This window comes from Myotis nattereri, assembly GCF_964212035.1.
Source record: "Myotis nattereri genome assembly, chromosome: 5".
NCBI classification, from domain to species: domain Eukaryota; kingdom Metazoa; phylum Chordata; class Mammalia; order Chiroptera; family Vespertilionidae; genus Myotis; species Myotis nattereri.
Window position 1 is genome coordinate 72,032,172 of NC_138080.1, and position 23,816 is coordinate 72,055,987.

Consider the following 23,816-nt stretch of genomic DNA (forward strand, 5'->3'; position numbering starts at 1 on the left):
TGTTTCCTGATGCATCCCTCCCCATCTCCACTGCCAGCAGGAGTCCAGGCTGCGTGGCCTACACAGGAGCAGCTGCATCGTGTCCCCTTGCCCACTCCGTCCCCTCGAATCACTCCTCCATGCCCAGTCCTTCAGGGCCCCACCCCACCCCCCACCCCCCTGGGTCATGATGTGGAGACAAAGCCCGGTGCTCTGTCTGGCCCTGCCTTCTCCCCAGCCCTCTCCTGCTGCAGCCCCCAAAGCCCAGTGATCTTGGCGTGTTGTGAGCTTTCCCATCTTTGCCATGCTCCTCTCTCCCCATTCCTCTCTCAGGACTCACCCCTCGCCCTCTGGACTCAGCCTAGCTTCCCGTCCTGAGTGGGTCCAGCCTCGATCCAATCCTGTGCCTTCACCTGTGTAATTGTTTCTTCAATACCTGTTCTTCCAAGGAAAATTCTGAATCCGAGATCTTGCCTCTTGCACTCACCCCTGCGTCCCATTACGTGCCTCCCTGTGCGGCCTCACTCTCCAGACCGTAGTCCCAGGTCGGCGGGGAGCAGACATGGCTTAGTGGAAAGTATGGAGGGTTTTGACTTCCGCACCTAACCAATTACGTGGCCTTAAGCCACTGTTTTCTGTTGTCGCCTGTCAAATGGGAGTGTTCATCATTCCTCTCACAAATTGTCCAGAAGGTCAGATGCATCATGGATATGCAAAGTGCTTTGCACACCAGAAGGTGAGGACGCCTGTCGGTGTCATGCGTGTTCTCATGAGTCCGCGTCTCCGGAGACAAGCCCAGCTGGCGGCACCAGCAGCACCTGAGCTTCTAAATGCATCCCCTCCAAGTGCCCTGTGCACCCGAGCCCGGAGCCCTTCACCCCCACCTGGGCCCCCGGCACCGTCCACACGGCTGCTCAGCCCCACACATCCCAGAGCCCTATGCTTGCTCGTCCCTCTGCCCCAAATGTTTTCTCCCCAAGTCTCTCCCAAAATTTGTCCTTCGGGCAGGAACAAGGTTCGGTTCCTCTCTGGATGGCCAAGATCCAACACGGGTGGCCCCCGCAGGGACCAGCAGAGCCTCCTGAGAGGAGTGTGTTAACCCATACGTGTGTGCGGGATTGTCCTCACCCCCACACGCCCACCCCAGCCCCACAAGGGCACAGGCTCTCCCTCGCCGGGCCGCTCGCTTTGGGGCCCATGACAGCGTCTCAGCCTTGGTGAGGGGAGGCCAGTAACTGTTGAGGGCGGGCCCGCCGGGGCGGGGACCTCTCTCCCTTTGGTTCTGACTGTGGCCTCTCTGCTTGTGTTTTGCAGGTCCTCCAGTAAGTGCCCTGGATTATGCTCTCTGCTCCTGAAAGATAAGACATTTTGTTCTCTCTCTGTGGCACTTCCTTGAAAATAATACTTAGTTAGAGAGGTGTGTCCTAAAAAAAAAAAAAAAAATCAGTCCAGACAGGGGTCGTATCTTTTTAAATTTGTAGATGCACGCAAGCGCAGAACTCAGCAGGCTCCACTTGCCCCTGTGACCATTTGCCTTCCAAGAGAGCGGGCAGCAGCCTGGCTGCCCCTCACCCAGGCCCTGGCTCCAGGGGGCACAGAAGGCGAGCGCCACACCCACATTTGTAACTGCCCTGCAGCAGTGCGTCTGTTTCTGTGGTTTTTGTCTCACGTGCTTTGGCACAAAAGGCTCTGGAGTCCAGCAGTTACGCCAGGAATGAGTTGGGCTTCGTAACTAGATTCCGGGCTCCGTTTCTCTCTGCCAAAATCCATTTGGCTCCCCGGGCTGGGCAGCGGGCCATAAGGGCACTGGGTTTGAGAAAGGTGTAGGGGAAGCACTGGTGGCTGAGGCAGCATTGAACATCGGGGATCATCCACCCAGAAACCCAGTTCTTCTTCAAGAAACGCAACCAGTCTATGAGCCATGGCACTGGGGTTTCCGAGCCCAACCAATCCTGGCGACTCCATTCAAGAAGCACACTGAGAGCCTGCCGGAGTCAAAATGCACCTTCCGAAGGAATTCCTTTCGGATGACTGTTTTATTTTCTACTTCCACTTACCATGATTCATTTCCTGGTCGGCACCCTTCGGGATCCGGGCCTCTCGGCCCTAGCAGCGCCCCGCTGAGCCCGAGAGCCAGCCAGCAGGAGTGTGTAGGTTGATGGCCACAGGCAGTTTCCCACAGTGGAGTCATTCCTGGCGTCACAGGGAAGGTAGCCGAAGTGCATAATGCAGAGGGCTGTGGAGCTGGGGGTTGTGAACGTGCGGTTGAACTATTAAGTGCACAAAACAAAATGCAGATCCTGAGGCTGCAACCTGAGCTGGATGCCACCCTGTGAGACGCGGCCAGGCAGGCATCCAGGACAGAGCATCCGGGCAGTAAATGCCTCCCTGCCATAGCTCTGGCTTCGAACCTGCCTTCCTCAGTTCCCCCGCCCAGTGGCAGCCGGCAGGAAGCCCTCATCGGACTCTAGGCCTCTCGGCAGTTTAGGAGCGTTTTCATTGGTGGCTGTGACAGCGCCGTTGGGAGCCCCGTGTGCCCCTGTGGCCCTCACCATGTGTGTGCCGGCTGCCCTGGGAGGACTCGCGTGGATGTGTGCCCTGGTGGCCCCTGCAGCCTGGCCCAGTGCAGCAGGAAACGGGGTGCTCCATCCCCTAGACTTGTCAGAGCCCTAAGTCTCCCCAAAGGCATCAGTTACCCACCGGCAGCCTCTGCTGCAAACCCATAGAACATGGGAGGGGGGGGGTGGGGGGGAGCGGTGTGGGGCCCGATTGAGTGCTAAGTGCTGCCATATGGTTTTCTGCCGAAAGTCTGATTATTAATGACGTATTAATTACCACAGGGGCAATCAGGACGAGATGGCTACCCGGTAATTTGCCGTTTATTTTTTGCTCTCTTTGCCCTTTTCTCTCAAGCCAGTATTCTTCCTCCGAGCCTTTATTTAACTGTCTGCACTTCTCTCTCTCTGCTCCTCAGGGACTGGTCTTTCTTGGAGGGATTAGCATTGATCTATTGATCTGCGGGGCTGGCCTGGTGGGGAGCCCGCAGCTCCAGCTGCCCTGCAGGCAAGGCAAAGCGCTTTGAGAAGTCGCCTTGCTGTCCTGAGCCCCCCCAGCACTGCTCTTCCTGCCGTCTGTCTCCCCTCGCAGGGCCTAGCCCTGGGCTATGGAGCACCCTCTTCCCAGAACTCCCGTCCCGCCCACCCTGTCCGTCACCCCTAGGGGGCGGAAGACCTTAGTTCCAGTTTGGTCTTTGTGATGTCATCACTTGCCAGGTCTTTTACAATTAAACCTAAAACGTAGCTTATATTGGAATCAACGTCCCAGCCCAGGCTGGGTGCGGGCCACATAAGAAGCAGGTTGAAAGGCAGCTGCCGGGGCTGAGTCCTGCATAGAAGTCCAGACGCATCAGCACAGGGGCGAGCCTGTGGAAGGAGAGTGTGGCAGGACCATCGTGTGGGGCAGTGGTCGGCAAACTGTGGCTCGGCAAACCGCGGCTCGCGAGCCACATGCGGCTCTTTGGCCCCTTGAGTGTGGCTCTTCCACAAAATACCGACTTCTGCGCATGGACCATGAAGTTTCAATCGCACTGTACCTGTGCACCCACACGTGGTATTTTGTGGAAGGGCCACACTCAAGGGGCCAAAGAGCCGCATGTGGCTCACATGCCGCGGTTTGCCGAACACGGGTGTGGGGAAATGTGTTTGTCCTGGGCCTCAGGCCGGGGAGGGAAACGTGGACTAATTCAGAGGCCTCTTTAATGGCCAGATCTGTCCAGACCCTGGTGATGGAGGCAAGATGGGGGTCCCAGTCCGGGGGTCCCAAGAGGCTGTGGAGGGCAGTCAGCCCCAGGCATCAGGGAAACTGGGCTTGGATTCCAATGCTGGGCTTCCGAGCTGGGTGACCTGGGGGAAGGCGCTCACCTGTCTGAGCTTCAGTTTCCTGCTCGGTGAAGTGGGGTGGTGCAGGCCTCCCTCACACCATTGGAGTTGGGAGTAAATGAGACTGCGGAGGTGACAGTGATACAAAATGCATCACAAGCCAGACCCCGTGGGACTCAGTGGGGCCTTTGGGATCATTGATCTCCTGTTCAGAGTGGCCCACGCTGGGCTCAGAGTAGCGTTTGGGGTCAGCTCCCCCAGCGGCAGCGGCCTGGTTCCGGTGAAGTACCAGCCAGGTAGCACCTGGGGCCCGGGTCCCCAGCCTCCCCACAGCCCCCTGGACAGGGAGGAGTGAGGGTCCTACATGGCAGCTAGAGCCTCCGAACCACAGGCTTTTGCTGGAATATTTCAGCCTCAGGTCGTGGGACTCTTCGATCCAGCAGCTCAGGACTGAAAGCTTTCTGCCAGAACCCTCCAGTCCCGCCCTCCAGGCGACCTCGCACCCTTACACTCCAGCTGACTCCTGACTGTAGATGCCTGTGTCCTTGGGCTGAGAGTTAAAAATAATAACTAATGACAATAATAATAAGGGCCAAGGGTGGTGGCTGGAGGCTGGTGAGGGGTTCTTCCCTCGGCACCTGTTGTCTTCTCCTCTGAGTACATGGTGACCCAGGACCCCTCCCTCCCTGGCATCAGAGAGGACGTTGGCTGATGAGGGGGCAGGCTCTGTGGGCCACAGGCAGGAGTCCGGGTGTGGAGTGAGGCAGCCTAGGGTTGAATCCAGGGATTGAACCACTTGGCTGCCCTAAGGCTCCATTTCCTTCCCTGTGAAGAGGGGAGCTGGGGTTCAGGGAAACTGAGGTCACTCCCGGAGCACCCAGACATTGCCGGTCACAGCCGACGGTCGCCAGGTCATGGGGTGGCACAGGACTGCGGGGAATCTCGCCTGAGGGGGGCTAGTGTGTAAGATGCCTGGTGCCCAGCCTGGGCCAGAGACGGGGCTCTGAATGTGGGAGTCAGGAGGCCGGGGGCAGACGTGCGTGCCGTGGGACCATCTGGTGTGAAGTTAGCAGCTTTCTGGGAAGGAGGCAGGTGAGGGCGCTGTTGCTGGCAGCTCTGGTCAGTGCCTGTGGCCCCGCCAGCTCTTCACCACCAGGAAGCCAGTGTCACACCCCCAGGGCTGGGTCACCCCTTTTCCTGAGGTTGCCCAGCCCCAGTTTGCAGGCCCATCACTGTTTCCTCACCAAACTGGGCCTTTTCCCTGGCAGGGCTGGCCCTGCTCATCGCTGGGCGCGTTTGTGCCTCCAGCCCAGGAGCCAGCCTCTGCCCCCCACTGCGTGCCGCCAAGCACCCTCCGTGCAGCCCTGCCTTGAGGGCCGGCCCTTCCATGAGGCCACAGGGTGAGGACAACACCCCTCCTGGCTGCCCCGCAGCAGGGAAAGGGGGCCCATGTGGACAGGAGGGTAGGAGGCTCTCAGGGCTCATGTTGGGAGCTGAAATCCACTCTTGGCCAGTGGAGGGCCTGGCTCTCGGCCTGGGGTCTGTTTACAGGCCTCTGCATGTGGTCATCCCAGAGGCTGGGCCAGTTCCCGGGGTAAGGGGCCGGAGCCGCCTCAGAGGCACCTCGTGTGCTGAGTGTCACAGGGCCTCCCCGGCGGTCAGACCCCAGTCGGGTCCTGGCTCAGCTGTGCACACTGGGCCGGCTGCTCGGCCTCTCGGAACATGGGAAGATCACACCCACAGAGCTGGAGGGTGGAGGAAAGACGAGCTTGGGAAATCATTGCGACCCACCAGCAAATATTGGCCGCGTTTGGCGAAGAAAACAGCTTTGAGGCCCTGCAGTTGCAAAAAAGGGGTTTACCTGGTGAACTTCAAACCAGCCTCAGGGAGGGTTTTTTTTTTTTGTTTTTTTTTTTTTTTTTTTGTAGTTTGTGCCTAAATCAAATCACGTCCTACGGGGAAGTAAGAGCAAGAAAAGAGTCCAAGAGGGCCATGGTGGAGACTGCCGGCTGCGTTTCTGGATTAATCCAGGCTGGCCCCTCCCCTGAGCAAGACCAGCGGAAACCAGGTCCACATGTGGGCCTGATAGTGGGGGGCGGGGGAGGTGGACGTAGGAGCCACCCACGTCTGTGGGGTGGGGTGCAGACTAACACGGGCTGGGGTCCCATGTCCACAGGCATCTTGCACAGAGGCTGGCCCGTCCTTCCTGCCACAGGGGTTCATTAATGGCTCTCTGCCGATGACAATAGAAGCGTGTTTATTATAAAAACTTACCAAAATAGAGAAAAGCACAGAAAAGGAAAAGGCAGTCATCCGTGACCCTACCACCCACAGACTAGTCCTGTCAATATTTTGGCGTTTGTTCTTCCAGCATTTTTTATGCACAAGTTTGTGTCTATATTTCTTAGTCTAAAACTGTGATTACCGGGGACATGTTTTTTGTAGCTGATATTTTTCACTTAATGTATCATGAGATTTTTCCACATCATTAAGAATTCTTATAGGATGTAATAGCTACATCGTATTTCATCATATATAATTTACTTAACCAGGTTCCAAGTTATAGTATTGATAGTGACAATTTTTCACCCTGCAGTCAACATCCTGGGAATAAATCTAGACTTACTTCCATGATTATGTCCTTAGGATAAATGTCTAGAAGTTGAATTGCTGGACCAAAGGGTTTGCACATGTTTCAGGCTTTTGATGTGTATTGCCAAATTGCCCTCCAGGAGGCTGCACTAATTTACATTCCCACCAACAGCGTCTGAATGCTACATGTTTCCCCAAACCCTGGCCAACTGTGGGTATTATCATACTTTTTAAATCGATGCCAATGTGATAAGTTAAGAAATAGATGTGTGTATGTATGTATCTTGTTTTAATTTAGGGTGTGTTTTCATTAGAAGTATAGTTTTAGAGATTAAACTGGTTTTGAAGGCTTCTGTAATTCTAACTGCCACCTGGTGGTAGCGTTTGGAATTGCAGGCACAGCATTTAAAGAGGAAATCTGCAGGTTTAAGAGCTTTCAAATCCCAATTGGTCCAGGGACTGCAGACAATGGAACTGGCAGCACAGGGGAATTTTGAGCTCAGAACATGGTGAGTCCAAGATGGGACCGGCAGAGGAGCACTGGCACCGCATTCTTGTATTTTGGAGCAGTAATCAGCACCTACATTGATAAAGTGATTTAGCCATCTCATGACTAGGAGGCTTGGCTCTGTTCACCAGATCTGTAAGGTATGCCATGCCCTGTGCATTGCAGCCCACAAAGATGAATCAGACCCAGTCGCAGTCCTTGGGGAGCCATGGGGTGGGGGGTGTAACCCAGCCAGTTTGCCATGGGACAGAGAGGGAGGAACGATCAGGTGTCACTGTGAATTTCCTGGAGGTTTCTTGTCACAATCCCCATTTTTGTCTCCAAACTCTGGCTTATGCACAAGATGAGAAAACTTGTCTCTCACGCAGGACTCCATCTTGCCTATCCCTTGACTTTTGTCCAGGAAACATTAGAACTCACATCATCTCCTATTTACAAAGCAAAAGCCTCACTTTTCCTCCTCTTTGGCATTTGACCTTTCTAGCTCTTAACATTGAACTTTAGTGGTTTTCTGGTTTATTTTACACTTTCAGAATGCAATTTAAACATTTCCTGGAAAAAATGTGTATTGGGTAACATTTTCCAGGGCTTAAGATTTCTCTGCATTTGGACAGTGAGGAAGGTGTTCGGCTGTGAGGCCGGAGGTGCATGGGCATCGTGGAACTCGGCGCATGCCAGCTGTGGCCCTGGGGTGGGGAGTGGGTGTGCCATCTCATCCACCAGTGACTGTGCAGGTGCTTTTCTGGGTCTTTGGGCCAGCACCAAGCAAGAGGGACAAGGCCTCTCCCTGTAGTGGGGAGGAGAGAAGCAACAAACAGGTAAACAAATAAACCAACAAGGTAGCTCAAACCATAACACGCGCCAGAAAGAGAATAAAGCAGGGAGGTGATGCGAGTGCTGGCTGCGTGGATGAGTCGGTTTACGTTGGAAATGGATTGAATAATCAGAAGGTTCTTGGGGAAGATGGCATGTGAGCTGAGACTTAAATGATGTAAAAGATGCAGTGATCTTGAGGGGAAAAGAGCTCCTGGCAGAGGAAAGTGCACAAGTAATGAGTTGGGACCAAGCTTCATGTGTCCAGCGAGGCCAGTGTGGCTGGGGTGAGCGAGCACGTGATGGGAAGATGCTAGAAGGAAAAGCCAGGGAGGTCTCCAGGGCTCCATCGAGTAGAATCTTGGAGGCCACAGTGAGAGGTGGGAGGCCAGAAAACCCTGGCTCTGTATTTATAGAAACCACTTGTCCCCAGAGACGTAGCATGGAGCCAAGGGCTCAGAGAGTCTCCCTCCAGAGGAACCGGAAGAAAGGACTATCCCCTCCCATCCCCCAAAGCCCTTCCATCATGCCAGGAAGCAAGCGCACCTACTGAGTGCTTGCTGTGTGCACGCTCTCACGTGCTCTCCCCCTGGGAGGCTGATGGTGTCGGCCCTACTTGACAGACAAGGAAGCTGAGCTCAGGGGCTGCCAGGGCTTGGCTGAGACACAAGCCCACTGGCAGGAGAAAGCCCCGTTAACACCCAGGCTGCCGTCTCTCCTCCATCACAGGAACTGCCACCAGTAAGCAGGTCTAGAATGAATGTTCCATCTCTCCTCCTCGCCTTTTTCTTACCTGGCCCTGGAGCTCTCTCCCTGTGCACTGCTGTCCACCTCATTATGAAGTTGTTAAGACCCTTTCTTGCTCTCCAAAAACACACACACAGAAAAAAACCAAGTCTAACTTAAGAAAGAATCCATTTATCCATTCCACCTTCTCTGCTGTCCCTCACTCATACACCTGTGTCATAGTCATTACTAGAAATTAGGAAGAAAAATATCCCCCTCATGATGAAATGTCAGGTCCTGTCCTATCAAGGAGCAGCTGAGTGGAGCAGAGCCAAACAGGGGACCACAGTTGTGTTGGAGGTCCCACCCCTGCCCTTAGGTAGTCACTTAGCCTTTCTGGGCTTCTGTGTCCACCTTTGCAAAGTGTGAGGCTTGGCCTGGATGAAAACATTAGGAATCAGATCTATACAGCACTTCAGTTTCAAAGCACATCCCATCCCTGTGCATTATGACTTGTACCCGTTTCGCGGATTGAAAAACTGAGGCTTATAGTAGCCATGCCACTTTCCCAGATCTCACAGTGGCAAATGTGTGGGCCTAGCTTCCTCCTGCAGACCCCTATGGCCCAGATGGTGGTCTGTCCTCCTACCACCTGCCTAGAAGAGGAGGAGGAAGAAGCTGCAGAGGGTGAGCGAGCCATCTGGGAACTGAGGGCGGCAGCAGCAGCAGCACAGGTCTCCTGTCTCTTAGCTGCCCCATATGTGACACTTGAGAGGACACTGGGAAGCACACATCATTTCTGCAAGTGCTCGTAGGTCCCCACTGATTTGGGTTCTGAACTACTTGATTAAGTGGCTGTTTGGGCCTGGCCACCTGGATTGGGATTCTGACCACAGATAAAAGCCTGTCACCCACCCATCCCACCCACTGTCCCCCAGTGGGGAGGGCTGTAGTGCATGTAGACAGGGCTGCTGCCCGCGGAGGAAAGAGCGCTAACTCTGCCTGGGACAGGGGAGGCCTCACAGAAGAAGGGCCTTGAGGGATGAGTAGGAGTTTGGCAGGAGGACAACATGGAAAGGCATTTCATGTAGTAAAGGGTCCAGGTAGGAGGAGGTTGCAATCATTGGTGGCTGAAGCCTGCATTAAGGTGAGGGACCAGAACCAGCACTCCTCACGCCCGCCCAGCAGCGCCAGCCACCCGGCACAGCGCCCAGGACCCATCTGGCTAACTGCGCAGGCGTCGTGGGGTGGGGGAGCTGCACAGTGTCTTCGGAGCAGTGATGGGGCAGGAGCCCCGACAGCCTGGGCCCCGGGCCGGCAGCAGCTCCGAGCTGAAATGTGACCCGTGCGGCAGGGCCTCAACCTGGGACCAATTTCGAAATGAATGACTCAGTTTGACTGTTTGGAATTAATCAAGTGAACAAAGAAGGACCACAGAGCAGCACACATTCAAATTTCTTGCACTCTCGTGGTTTCAAAAACAGCTTTGATTGTAAAAATGTAATGAGTTAAATGATTCCCTGGGACATCCTAGATTCATCTGTTTTTAGGGTCTGACATCCGACATCTCATTTGAATCTGACCCCTGCAGCGCCGCTCCCCAGCTCTCCGGATCCCGGTGGAGCGGGAACAGGATGAAAGCAGATTTCCCGAAGCGAAAGCCCCAGATTGGAGCCAGGGAGACAGCCAGGCCCTCAGGAAAGGGCCACCCCGCTGGCCTTTCCTCCCAGGTGTTCATTCACTCGGACCTCTTGCCTGGAGCACATGCTGTGTCCCCAGCGTCCCCTTGAGTGTGGGGCAGCTGAGAGACAGGAGGCCTGCGCTGCGGCTGCCCTCCGTCCCCGGATGCCTGGCTCACCCCCTGCAGCTTCTCCCTCTTCCCCCAGCCCGTTTCAGCCTCCGCGGTGCCTGCTCCCAAGTCCAGCTCTAGGAGAGCACGTCCAGCCCTTCTGGGTGCCTGTGACGACCTCTTTGCAGAATGGGACCCTCCAGACTGGTTGTGGGCTGACCTCTTCCCGCTGCCCCAGGCAGCAAAGCACACACACACACACACACACACACACATACACACACACTCCCCTATCGCATGAAGAGGGGGCTCACAGACCCGCACTGGTCACTGAGGCAAAGGCAGGGATTCCGGATGATAGACTCGCGAGAAAGCAGGTGTTTTGGCATGAAGCTGACCCATCCAGCTTCTCCTGAAGCCCGGGGCTGGACCCTGCCCTGTCCATGCGGTGGAGAGAGCTGGGCTTTGGGGCTCTGTAGACTGTGTGAGCGCAGGCACGTCCCTAACTCTCTTCAGCAGCTGGAAGCCCAGCGCTGTGCACACAGGCTGGGTTCTGTGACAGTTCCTGCCACTAAGATGATCGCTGACCCCAGCAGGGGGCGCCCTGGAGGCCGAAGGAGTCCCTCTCTAGCCAGTGTCCCCAATGCCCAGCGTCCTGGCTGCACTCCCAGGCCCAGGGCTGAACGCAGCAGTCAGCGGCGCCCAGAGCAGCTTCCCCGGGTCAAGAGCGCCCTCTGGTGCTCCCCGGCTGGCCCTGGAGCCGGTGGGAAACCACGTTCGTTCATAGAGGCGTCCGCCTGAGAGTTCATTCAACAAATACTTGTTGTCTTCTCACTACATATGAGGGACATTGTTTGGTATTTGAGAGACCATCTCGAGAACTATGTCTAGGGGCCCTCCCCCCGGGGAGGCTGTGGTTGGGTTGGAGAGAGAATCGGAATTCATGGGAAGTGCCACCTCCCTGTGCATGGTGGTCAAGGCCAGGAAGGTACAGGTTGCTGTGAACTATAACTACTATAGGGGCCCAGCCTAGGGGCTCAGGGGGCCGAAGGGAGGGACGAGCCAAGGTCAGAAGCTGGGTAGGTGCTGACAAGTGGGGAGCTGTGGGGGGTGGGGGGGGGCAGAGGTCGGAGAGAGAGGGCACCCCCAAGACGGGCCAGGCTGGCGAGGGAGCAGAAGTGAGGGTGGAGGCGACAGGCGGGTAGCCCTGGGAGCCCAGCCGCATGGGGCCAGGTGACTGCCTTCCCAGGGGCCACACGGTGGAGGGAATTCGAAGTGACACCCAGCCTGGGAGAGGCAGACTTAAACAAAAACTTTGCAAACCCATCAGGCTGCCCAGGGAGCAGTTCCCAGTCCCTGGAGGTGTGCAAGTCAGGGCTGCACACCCACCTATCAGGAAGGTGTGTCATCTCCCAAGATGCGGGGAGTTGTTCCACTAACGGGGCCTCCCTTCTGGGGGCCGCTCAGACCCACACTCAGGGGGACGGGATGGCAAAGCCCAGCGTGGGGGGCCTGGGGAGGACACTCATAGGCACCCCTCAGAGCCAGGCCAGTGGTGGCACTGGAGCCTCAGGCACAGGCAGTGGCTGGGGAGGTGGCGAGAAGACAGCAGTGGGTCTGTAATTGAGAAGCTGTGCTGTGGGGTGAGGGGGGTGAGGAAGGCTTCTCAGAGGTGGCATGTGAGTCTCCAAGGAGACGTGGGGGGGGGAGGCTCTGCCCAAGGGCGGTGGGGGAGGGTGTGCCCCAGGGGGATGGTGGGGTGGGAGGCACTCAGAGCTCAGGCCTGAGACTCGGGTCGAACCCCCAGCCTCATTGGCCATGCTTGGCCTCTCCGAGCTTCAGTTTTCTCATCTGTGCAATGGGGATAATGATGGTGCCCACCTGGCAGGGCTGTGCTCCGTGTTGGCAACGTCCAGATGACACGGCAAAGGAGTGTGTCTTTTAGCTCCACCCCATTTCCTGGACTCTCCCCCCAGAACTGGCCCAGTGAATTACAGTCACTCACCGTCCCACTGGGTGCCGCTCCAGGTCAGGCACAGTCAGCTCTGGGGGTCATTTCATCCACACCCCACCCAGTTTCTAGAGGAGGAAAGGGCTCCAGAGAAGCTGTGCCGCTCGCTGTGAGATCTGCAGGGCAGGGGTATCGCATTCAGGACGTCCCCGTGACTTCGGAGTCAGGAAGGCTGGCCGTGTGGGTCAGAGGCAGGGAGGCTGGCGGAGGCTGGTCCAGGAGAGAAGCCAAGTCCTAGGCAGGGGCGGATGGGGGACCAGAGAGAGGGCCACAGCTTAGAGAGATGGTTCAGAGCCAGAATTGCAGGCTCACAAGCTCATTATTGCCTTGCAGGGGCAGCCAGGTGAAGAAAAAAGTGAGGGAGGCTGGGTGTGGGGAACGGTGGGGCCTGGGCTGAACTGGGGGCACATGCGCCATCTACTGCTGGTGCCCAGTTCAGCCCATGCAGATCGATCATTACGTCTTCCAATATTTCAAGAGAGGCTAGAAATCCAAGATTTACATGAAATCTTTCGCTCTTGCAGGCTCATTACCAGTGGATGACAATTGTCTTGTCTGTGGAAACCAAGAAGGGCCCGCGGCCCCGGGGGCAGCTTTCAGAGAGGCCTGATCATCAAACCTGAGAGAGGCCGGAGGGAGGCGCTGAGGGCCCCAGAGACTGAGGCTGGGGCAGAAGGTGCAGAGCAGAGGTGTGGCCTGGGCATGGCCAGGCAGCGGGGTCCCTGCAGACAACCTCCGTGTCTCTGGCTGCCAGCTGCCCCGGTCACCCTGTGCCCTGTGTCCGGGAAATGCCAGCTCTCAGTCGAATCTTCTGAGTTGTGCTGTCCAGGACGGCTGCCTCTCTTTATTTAGACTGTCTTCATCATGTCACCCGGGGACTGTCACCCTCTAGTAGCTGCTTCCCCGTCCTGCTAGATCGCCATCCCAACAGGTGGCCACCAAAACGGGTGCCCGGCCTGTCTGCTACGTCGGGTGTCTCCCATCAGACCGCCCGAGCTGCAGACATCGGCCCTGAGGCCGCTCAGACGGACAGACAGCCTGCCTCACTGGCCCACCTTCCGCCCTCCCACACCCACGGGGAGGCCATTACCCCCTCCACCCCACCCAAGAACAGTTTTTCCTGAGACCTGACAGGGTAATTATGTAACAGGCAAATGTGTAATTTAAGCAGGTATTGGGGGACGGGTTCAAAGGCATCGCACCACCTCTTCTAGCCGTGATGTATAATGTGGCCACACGGGTAATTGCTTCCAGCGCAGAGCGTGCTCTCTCCCAAAATAGAAGCCAGCTGGCTGCTGGCCTCAGAGCCGTAGCGCCGGAAGGGACCTGGAGATGTTCTAAGCCAGTGGTCAGCAAACTGCGGCTCGCGAGCCACACGCGGCTCTTTGGCCCTTTGAGTGTGGCTCTTCCACAAAATACCGACTTCTGCGCGTGGGCCACGAAGTTTCAATCGCACTGTAAGTGCGCGCCCGCACATGGTATTTTGTGGAAGAGTCACACTCAAGGGGCCAAAGAGCCGCGTGTGGCTCTCGAGCCGCAGTTTGCCAACCACTGTTCTAGGCCAAGGGTTACAAACCCAGGTGCCCCTCTGCGCTGGCACGTCACTCCATGGGGCAGCGGGCCAGGCGTCGGGAGGGCAGAGCCTGTGGCCTGGGCGGGACCCGCCGAAGGAGACCTTGGCCCTGCAGACATTGCCAGGCATGGAGGCCCCGGAATACGAGGGCTTCAGCTTTTCCAGAAAAGTCCAAACTCCGGATGTTTATGTGAACTGTCACGATTTTAAAATGTAGCAACTACTTCGGTGAGTTGTTTGTTTTTGTTTTTGTTGTTTTAACGGCATGGACCAAACCAAACCTGGCTCCAGGCCCGGCCTTTCGCTGTACAGATGAGGCGTGGGACGGCGGCAGCGTGCGAGGCCGAGGAGGGAGTGAAGGGCAGATCCCCGGGTCCCCGCTACAGCCCCACAGTCCCCTCGCCTGCTGCGAGGTGGGGCGCACTAGGTGACTGCAGAGCCCCCCTGCAGAGTGCCCCAGGCCCCGGGGAGGGGTCCCTGGGAGGAGCCGGGTGCCAGGCTGCGCACTGGGGCTCGAGCTGCAGCCAGGCTGGACCTCAGAAGAGAGGGTCCTTCCTTCCCGTCCCCAAAGGCAGGATTCACATCTGGACAATTGCTCCGCCCCACCGTCTTGCTGTGGCCAGCATGTGTGCAAACAGCCTGGCCTGAGAAATCGGCACCACATGGAACCGGTCCACCCCAAGGGCCTGTCCCCCACCCACCACCCCCACCACCCCTTATACGCTGGCGGCCCTAATGAGAGAGCCTTCACTCAGGAATGTGCACAACCCGGCCGAGGCCCCGGGCCCCAGCAGCCTTGTAATTTGATGAATTGTCAACATCTGGGCCGTAATTACTGGGCCCTGGACTGATAATCCTGGTAAGCCCCCTCATCCAGGGCCCCTTCCTGGTGCATTTCAAGGCCTCCGTCCCCTGGCAGAGCCATCACCATTCACTACAACCAGAAAGCAGGACCTTCTCCCAGCTCCGCTGGTCTGAGCATTGGCTGCCGTCTGCATCCAGACACGGCCAGTTTATTGATTGAGTTCAATTCAACAGGTAACTCGCTGGTGGGTCAGGAGGCTGGAGCCACCGGCCGGTATGGGGGCCCTCGGCACAGCCCTCTGCTGCAGCCTCCTCCCCGGCTCCGTTTCCTGAGGGACATTGAGATGCTCCAGCTGTGGAGCCCGTATACCCCACGTCCCAGACTTCTACCGAGAAACCTCCTCTCTTTTGCCACCTTATTAATTTTTCTCCAAGGACGGCCTGTGGAATGCTGCTCAGGAAATACTCCGCGGTGTGAGGGCGTGAGCAGACGTAGGTAGGAAGGCAGAGCTGGTACCCCCTGCTGGCCACTTGGAGGGCCACACAGAGTCACTCCCCAGCACTCCCATCCCCAGGGCCAGTGCAGACCCCATTCTGTGTCAGCTTGCCTGTAGGCCAGTGATGGCGAACCTTTTGAGCTCGGCGTGTCAGCATTTTGAAAAACCCTAACTTAACTCTGGTGCCGTGTCACATATAGAAATGTTTTGATCTTTGCAACCATCGTAAAACAAAGACTTATATTTTTGATATTTATTTGATATATTTAAATGCCATTTAACAAAGAAAAATCAACCAAAAAATGAGTTCGCGTGTCACCTCTGACACGCGTGTCCTAGGCTCGCCATCCCTGCTGTAGGGTCCCCTGTCTCTGGTTGGTCTGAGAGGAGGACATAGAAGAAGCTGGGACTGCCTGGGACCCGGGGAACCTGTCATTTGAGAGGAGATGGGCATGACCTCCATCTTACATGAGTAAACGGAGGCTCAAGGGTACTCTGGTCCCTGTGGGAGGTAGGGGCTGCGCAGCAGGGCGGGTGGGGGAGGCTGGGGGGCTCTGCCTGCCTGACCTGCTCCTCCAGTGCAGCCCCAGGCCTGTTTGCTTCTCACATCCTGAAAAGTCCTGGGCGCAGCTGGCCGCACAGGGACCGAGATGTGTCGGGCTCTGTGCCTAGACCCCAGGGAGGGAAGCCAAAGCAGGAATATCCCTGCTGGGGAGAAGGGCTGAGGCTCAGAAGGGTGGACTGGCTCTCCCAGGGCCACGCAGCAGGCCTGTCTGTCTGACCCAGCACTCTCTCTGGCAGAAGGTCGGGTGGAAGAGGGTTCAGTTAGCCCTGCCTGGGGAGGATCTGCTTCGTGGGGGAGACAGATGTTCCAGGAATCCCTGGAGGAAGGCAAGGCCCGTGAGGCTCTGTCCCACAAGTCCCCCAGGACGGCCATCTGTCACCCCCTCTACCCTGTGCTGCAGGAGAGGGAGCGTTGCATGGAGAGCAGGGCTGATTTTAGTCCTTGGACAACCCACTGGCTCCTCTGCCTCATCTGTGAGATGGGGCCATGGTGCCTGCCTCCCGGGGCTGCTGCGAGGGCAGGGGCCACGGCGGTACGGAGGCCTCGGTCAAGTCTACAATAAGGAGCATTCATGGAGAGTCTCCCTCTCTGTGGCCCCCAGGGGCAGGGTGCCCTGCACTGGACTTGATCAGGGGCACCTTGAACGCGTCACACCATCCAGGCCCTGAGGCCCCATCCACTGCCGGTGACGTGATGGCTGTGAGGCCCACTGTGTCTTCCCTCCTGGCACACGGAGAGGAAAGGGCCTTAGTTAGTTCTAAGCTGCACCTTGTAATCCATGTCTTGCAATCCATGCAGATTTATAGAGGGCAGATTTGGGGCTGCATTTGGGCTCAGTTCAGTAGGAGTTACAGACGCACCCAGGGCCTGGGCACAGAGTCTCTGGTGGCGGCCACACTGGCAAGGTGGCTGGGGACACCTGGGCAGGCGAGGTGCAGTAGGCGGTGGGAGGGAGCAGGGAGGTCTGACAGAGGCATGCAGGGGCGAGAGTGGCTGATCTTCAGGGAGTTCACCGCAGGGTTTAAGTGCAGAGAGAACACAGAACGGAAGTGCTGTCCAGCCCCAGCCCCGCCTGTTCCTGGCTGTGTGGCCTTGGGCAAGCAAGGTCTTCCCCTGGCTGGGCCCGTTTCCTGCTCTGCAAGAGGAGGCAGTGGTAACACCTGCCTCAGGCTGTTGTGATGATTAAGACCAGGTGTGTGGGTCACTCAGCCACACCGGAGGGGACTTGGGCCCCGTGTGTGTTGTGGCGGCCAGAGGCTGGGCCTACATGAGAGGTCAGGGTAGAAACCCCCATGGGGCCATGGCCCTGAGGAGGCCTAGCAGGGCCTGAGCATGGGGGCAGGGGCGGGGCCCATTTTAGGGGACTGCTGAAGGGAGGAGGGCTTTGGCATGTGAATCCAGGAGCTAGAACTGCCAGGAGCCCCCAAGAGGAGACCAGCCAACTGATGGACCTCAGATGATGGGACCTGAACTGTGGCTGGGGTTTACCAAGAACAGGAGCCCCCAGGGCCTGGGCCCCCAAGTATTTGGAATAGGCCACTCCTTCCTTCCCCAGGCCATCACCCCCACATCCACACTCGCCCCCACAGTGAGGCTGGTGGCCAGAAGCTCTTAAGAGGCCAATTTTCAGATCTGCCCAGGTTCCTGCCTGGAGTGAGGCCCTGGTCTGAGTGCATCAAGGGGTGGCCACTCTCGGGCTGGGGAATCTGAGATTGGCTGCTCAGGGCAGCCTAGAGGTCGAGCCAAGGAAACTGGTCATGTACCACTAGACACAGTAGGCGGGGTACCAATTTCCAGGCTGTGCCAGACCCAAGGACGGAGGCAGGGCCAGGAAAGTCTTCTAGAACAAGAGAGTGTCTCCGAGGAGGAGTCCCTCTCACCAGGGGCCAGGGCAGGGGCAGGGGCAGGGGCAGGGAAGGGCATTGCAAGCAGAGGGAGCAGAGGGGAAAGAAGGAGAGAGCTCAGGGGGACCAGGGACACAGGGCAGCCAAATGGCAGAGCCTGGCTCTGGCCACAGGAGACCCCAGTGCTGGGCCAGGAGTGCAGCCACACTGTTGGAACCACGGGGAGTGCAGGGCAAACCCCTGTGCCGCTGTGAGAGACCAGGGCGGAGGCCATGCTGAGGCTAGCTGCCCCTCCGCTCACCGCCCCAGCACGCTCCCTCCTCCCTGCCTTTGCTGGATTGTTCTCTCTGCCCACAGTGACACACACACACACACACACACACACGCACACACACCCATTTGCTATGTTCAAATCCCCAAACGTTACTTTCCTAGGGTAGAGCTCCCTAATATTTTCCAGTCTCCTCAAAGCCAACAGACCCTCTCCCTGCTTGGAATTGGCGGGACTCTTTGCCTGCCCTGCCCCCGCTCTCCACGTGGTGTTGTGCGCGTTTGCACATGGTTCACCTTTCCTTGGTGGGACTCGGTACACACTGGTGAGCACATGTTCTGGCCAGGCCTCATCCGAACACTGGGGGTGGGGAGCAGACCCTTCTCCTGGATCTACTGGAGGGCCTGTGCAGACCCCACGTTAACAGCATGTGTCTCACGTGGGACAGTTAGACTACGTGGTGGGCACAGGGACAGATGGTCTGAGTCTGGAACGTGGAAAAGCCTCTTCGTGGAAGAGGAGGTGGCGGAGCCGAGGATGGTGCACAGAGGCATCAGTGTGTGCAACAGGCTCGGGGGAGTGGAGCTGCCTAGGTCATTTGCTGGAGTCGAGGGTGAAGTGTGCATGGGGTGAGGGGATGTTAGCTATCGAAAGGTCTACAGGGAGCAGACGGGCTGGTCTACAACACCCCTTTTCCCCCTTGTATTCCTGCACACCCCACAGGGAGGGTAGCGCTCAGTGAGGCTTTGCTAGGTGTGTGGAGGGGGTTCGGTGGGGCTGCTTTGCCGTGGTCACTGACCCTTTGCAGACACCACAGAGCCCGCAGGGGCCTGTGAGATGCCCCAGCTCTCAGGACTCGCCCTTGTGTTTTGCTTCCTTCAGCCTTGACTTTCACCTGTGAAGGCCACAGCAATGCAGAGCTGAAAGAACCTTCAGGACTCTTCTAGTTATGTCTTAGTTCGTGTGGGCTGCTGTAACAAAGTACCACAGAATGGGTGGCTTAGAAACAACAGAAATTTCTTTCTCACAGTTCTGGAGGCTAGAAGTTCGAGATCAGGGCCAGCCAGATCAGATTCTGGGGAGGGCCCTCTTCTGGGTTGCAGATGGCAGGCTTCTCGCTGTGTCCTCACAAGGCAGAACAGAGCTCTGTGGGTCCCTTTTGTGAGGGCACTAATCCCATTCGTGGGGGCTCCACCCTCATGACCTGATCCCCTCCAGGGGCCCCACCCCCTAACATCATATTGGGGCTTAGGGAACACATATGTTCCGTTCAAAACAAATTACAAGTGGCAGAAGCCAGTTCAAGCTGGCTTAAGGGAAAAATGTATTCGCAAAGAGAAGAGTGCCCGGTGGTTTCAGCTCCAGCCCTTTGCCCTGTCTCTCCGTCTCTCAGCTCTGCTTTCCTCTCTGTCCCCTCTTTCTCAAGCCACTGGTGCCCCAGGAGCTCCATCCGGTGGAAAGAGCCCTCTTTCCCAAAAGTGCCACCTTTGAAAGTCCCTGAACCGACCACCCCAGCTGAGGGGATGCGGTCACCTGCCCAAGCCCATGGGTGGAGATGGGGGTGGTTGTGGAGGAGAAATGGGGCTCTGTGCCTAGACCCGAGGAAGGGAGCAGCAAACAACACCCAGCTGCTCCCACCCCAAATCTGTGTGAAACATACCCAGACCACGGGCTTGGCACAGGCTTTGGACTGTTGTCACTCAATAGTGTCTTCTAGATCATGACACCTTTCCCGTGTGTAACCTCTGCTCTCTCTTTCTCATTTCCCAGGGACCACTGGGTCTGGATGGAAAGCCAGTAAGTGATGACAGGCCCGTTCTACGTGGTCCTGGGATGGGTGGTCCTGGGATGGTGGGCACTGTGGGGTTGGGGGTGACCATGGGGCGCCAGCGAGAAAGATCCACTGAGAACCTGTCTCAGTGCAAAGAGAAGCCATTTGGGCATCACACTTAAGTTCAAGTCCAGCTCCACCATCTGCTGACTGTGCAGCCTTGGGGAGGCCTCTTCACCTCCCAAGCCTGAGGCTCCTTGCCTATCAGAGGCACATTAACCCTCCCCACTGTGATGGCCATGTGAAGAACTGCAGACAGCGCTGTCCCAGCGGCTGGTCAGCCCTCAAAGCATACAAGCCCCTCCCAGCAGGCCCAGGCACAGAGCATCCCCAGGCAGTCTCAGTACCTTCATGGTGGGCATGAGGCTGAGGAGTTCTCTACACCCGGGTCAGGAGCCTGCGGTCCACAGGCGTCCTCAGCAGAATTAATAAGATGCACAGGTGACAACATAATTAAATAAATACTGGGGTGGGTGGATGGATGGATGGAAGAACAGTCAAAGTAGGTAATGAACCAATGATTGCACAAACAGTTGGATGCATGGAGGATAGGTGGATGGGTGCATGATGGTGGTTGAACAGACGAGTGAAGAAATGAATGAACTGACAAATAATTGAACAGTTGACTCATAATGTGTGCGTTATTGAAGGATGGAGGAAAGAACCTGGGTGGGCGAATTGTTGAACGCGTGAACAAGCAAACCCACTACTGGTTGAAGGGATAGTGGACAGTTTGGGGAGGGATGAAGGCCAGGGAGCCGGTCAGTCCCTGCCCAACTGTGCCAGCCCTCACCCCAGGGACTCTGAGCCCCACAGTGTGCCTTGTGCCTTGACCTTCCTAGAAGGCCTGGTAACTGGGCAGGACTGAGAGAAAAACATTCCCCTGTAGCCAGAGGGTGAAGGCAGCCGCCAGGGCCTGCGTGGAGCCGCTCACATGCACATTCCCCAGACTCCACGAGCAGGGGCCCCTGACTGGCACCGGCACAACAGGTGCTGAGCAGGGCGGGCTCTGCCCTGAGAGGAGTGACTAGCAGATGTGCCTCTGTCCAGAGGGGATGCCAGTGACCTCCAGTCCCCCGTGTCCCTCATGCTGAGGACTGAGATGTGGTGCTTCCTTGGGGTCAGCACGGCAGCCTCCTTAAGGACTGACAGTCCTGTGTTTTTCCACTCGGCCGCCCCCAGCTCTGCTCAGCCTCACAGGCCCTTCTGTACGCAAAGCCTTAGGGAAGCCGGCAGGGACCAGCCTCGTCCTCCTCACTCACTGCTGTTCTTTCTCCACCTTCCTTCTCCAGGGACTTCCCGGCCCCAAGGGAGAAAAGGTAAGTGATGCTGGAGGCTGTCCAGACACAGGAGGCTGAGGAAGGATGCCAGACACCTGCCTCCAAACCCCATTCCAGAGTGTGACTGCGGGCATGTCACAGCCCCTCCTGGAGCTCCGTTTCCCCATCTATAACGTGGGGCAAGTAGTGCCTACCTCCTGTAATGGTTATAAGGCTTACACTGGACCATGTAAAGTGCCCGGAAGGTTAAACCTGAGTTCTCCAGACACCACAGCATAACAACTCAAAGCAGTCTGCCCAGTAATTAATTATGAAGGGGGCGGTGCCAGGAAAGCCAGGGGGGTTAAACAATGACTGTGGATGGCATTCTTTGTGGGGAGGACGCCTGCCAGGAAAACAGGTGGCAGAGAGCTGCCCCTGGGATCCGCACAGCCCCCTACCAGAAGGGCTTCCTGGCATTTGGTGCTAAATGCCACAGCCACAGCCCTGGAGGGCTGAGACCTCTGAGTGCCTCATTAGAGAGTAGGAGAGAGAGGAAATGTGTGTGTCCCAGGGCCGACGCAGGTGTAGGAAGACTGGGCACTTCCAGGGAAGAGCTGGGCTGGGCCACGTCCACACCCCAACTCCACTGGGGGTCACTTAGTTCCCGTGGCCAGTGTTCCAGTCCCCTGTGAGAGCTGAGCAGGCACAAGACCGGCCTTTGGAGCCTCAGGTTTGCATTCCGCCTCTACCACCAGCTGTGTGGCGTTCGGCAAGTCGCCCCGCTCGGTGGGCCTCAGTTTCTCCATCTGTAAATGTAAACCAGCCTCACAGAGACATGGGAAGACTGTCCGAGGTAACAGTCTGCGTGTTTTTGTGGACAATGAGACCCTCGTGCGGTTGGCAGGTGCAGTGATGGCCTGGATTCCCGCTGGTTCTGGCTGATGCCACTGAGTCGTGGAAATGATTAAGGCAGGGACTTTGAAACCAGAGAGAAATTGGTGTCCTGGCTTCTATGGCTGCATAGCATACTACCCCAAACTGGGAGACTTAAAACAATCAAGTAGTTATCATTCCTGACTGTTCCGTGGTTCGGGGATTCCATGTTGTGCTGGTGCCATAAGAGGGCACAGTGGGAGCGGCTTATCTCTGTTCCGCCATGTCTAGGGCTGGCAATAGATAACAGACCACCCTGGGATCTGCTAGTGGTGTGACCTTGAACAGACTACTTAGCCCTCTGTGCCTTCATTTCCTCATTCGAAATGGCGGGGCGGGGGGGGGGGGGGGGGTGCGGGGGAGGATAGAGCCTGCATATGATTTTTGGTAGAGTGGTTGAGACCATGTACATGACACTCTGAGCGCAAAGCTGGATATATGTGAAGTCATCAAGCGGTGGTGACATATCTCCCTGTTTTTTGTTCCCAGGGTGCACCAGGAGACTTTGGACCCCGGGTATGCGCTGAACAAGACCCCCTCCCCCACCTACACAGTTTGTTTTATATTATAACTAGAGTCCCAGTGCACGAATTCGTGCATGGGTGGGGTCCCGCAGCCTGGCCTGCGATTGGGGCCCATCAGGGCCATCTGGCCCAGTCCCAATTGGAGCCAATCAGGGCTGGCCAGGGGTGACAGACCGTGGGAGGTTGGCTGGCCAAGGAAGGTTGGCTGTGGGAGTGCACTGACCACCAGGGAGCAGCTCCTGTGTTGAGTGTCTGCCCCTGGTGGTCAGTGCACATCATAGCAACCCGTTGTTTGGTCGTTCGGTCACTTAGGCTTTTATATATAGATAGATAGATAAAGCATGCCCTACAGCTTATCACAGAAGGTCAGTGAGCAGCCCCGCCTCCCACCTACAGTATATCCTGCTTCACGGTTTCACTTAAATGGCCGCTGGGTCTGGCACAGATGGGAAGTCTCTGCCAGACGTCCCATAGCACTTATCACTGTGGATGGGCAGACAGGGGGCTGGCACTGGTCTCAGACCAGAGACTGACCTTCCTGAGGACAGCCAGCACCCCAGGAAGAGGAGGGCTGTAGGGTCAGCAGCCCTGAGCCCAAGCTCAGCTCTGTGAAGAGCCACACACAGCATCACCGCCCCTGCATCCTAATGGTCGCATCTGTCACAGGGCTCGCTCAGAGTCAGTGGGGGACGGGGACAAACAGGCCCCAGCTCTTGGTGGGGAGTGGCAAGGTCACCCTGCAGAGGACCCTGCGGGACGGAGGGAGCGTCGCGGCCCCTGTGAGCACGTGGTCCACCACCCCCGTCTCAGGCTGCCTTCTGTGGCTGGGGAGGCGGCTTTGCCTCCAGAAATAGCCCTGTGGTTTCCTAGTCACCCTCCTGCCTTTCTGACCACACAACCTGTTTGCTGTAGATGGTTTTCCCACGGCTCAATCCAGGCTTTATAAGTAGAGACCATCACATGTACAATCGCCGCATCCTCAAGGTAGACTGGACGAGCGGCCTGCCTGGGCTGCTGGCTTGCGTGTTCCCCTCGACTCATCAAATCCCCAGGGTTAGACCTCAGCCATCCGATCCCGGCGGGAGGAGGAGGCAGCTGGCCGGCCTCATTTCCCAAGGAACGCAGGATGGAAGAACCTCTCTAGGACCTGCTCAGGTGTCTCAACCCATTTTCTGCCTCGATAAGTAGAGTCCCGGCCCACGGCCGCCAGCATGGGCCCCGGAGCTGGAGTCCGATCCTTCTGGTCAGGACCTGGCCGTGTCAGGCTGAGGAGCTCTACACGGTGGCCTTTGAGAGCCTCCGTTAAGCTTTTCACTGGGAAAGCTAGTGAGTGAGGTCTGAGGTGCAGCTGCTGGAGAGGGGAGCTCCTTCCTGTCATGGAGCTCACGGGTGAACAGAGACCACTGCCTCGCCGGC

The 23,816-nt window shown here is 57.1% G+C and overlaps 1 protein-coding gene across 1 annotated transcript in view; it reads left to right on the top strand.

Moving 5' to 3' along the window:
* COL23A1 (collagen type XXIII alpha 1 chain) overlaps positions 1 to 23,816 on the top strand; it is a 257,686-nt gene that overhangs the window by 216,006 nt on the left and 17,864 nt on the right. Inside the window, exons 4-8 of the mRNA XM_081093278.1 lie at positions 1,294 to 1,301; positions 2,820 to 2,846; positions 19,621 to 19,647; positions 20,974 to 21,000; positions 22,366 to 22,392. Coding sequence (XP_080949404.1) covers positions 1,294 to 1,301; positions 2,820 to 2,846; positions 19,621 to 19,647; positions 20,974 to 21,000; positions 22,366 to 22,392 — 116 coding nt within the window. The remainder of the gene's footprint in view (positions 1 to 1,293; positions 1,302 to 2,819; positions 2,847 to 19,620; positions 19,648 to 20,973; positions 21,001 to 22,365; positions 22,393 to 23,816) is intronic.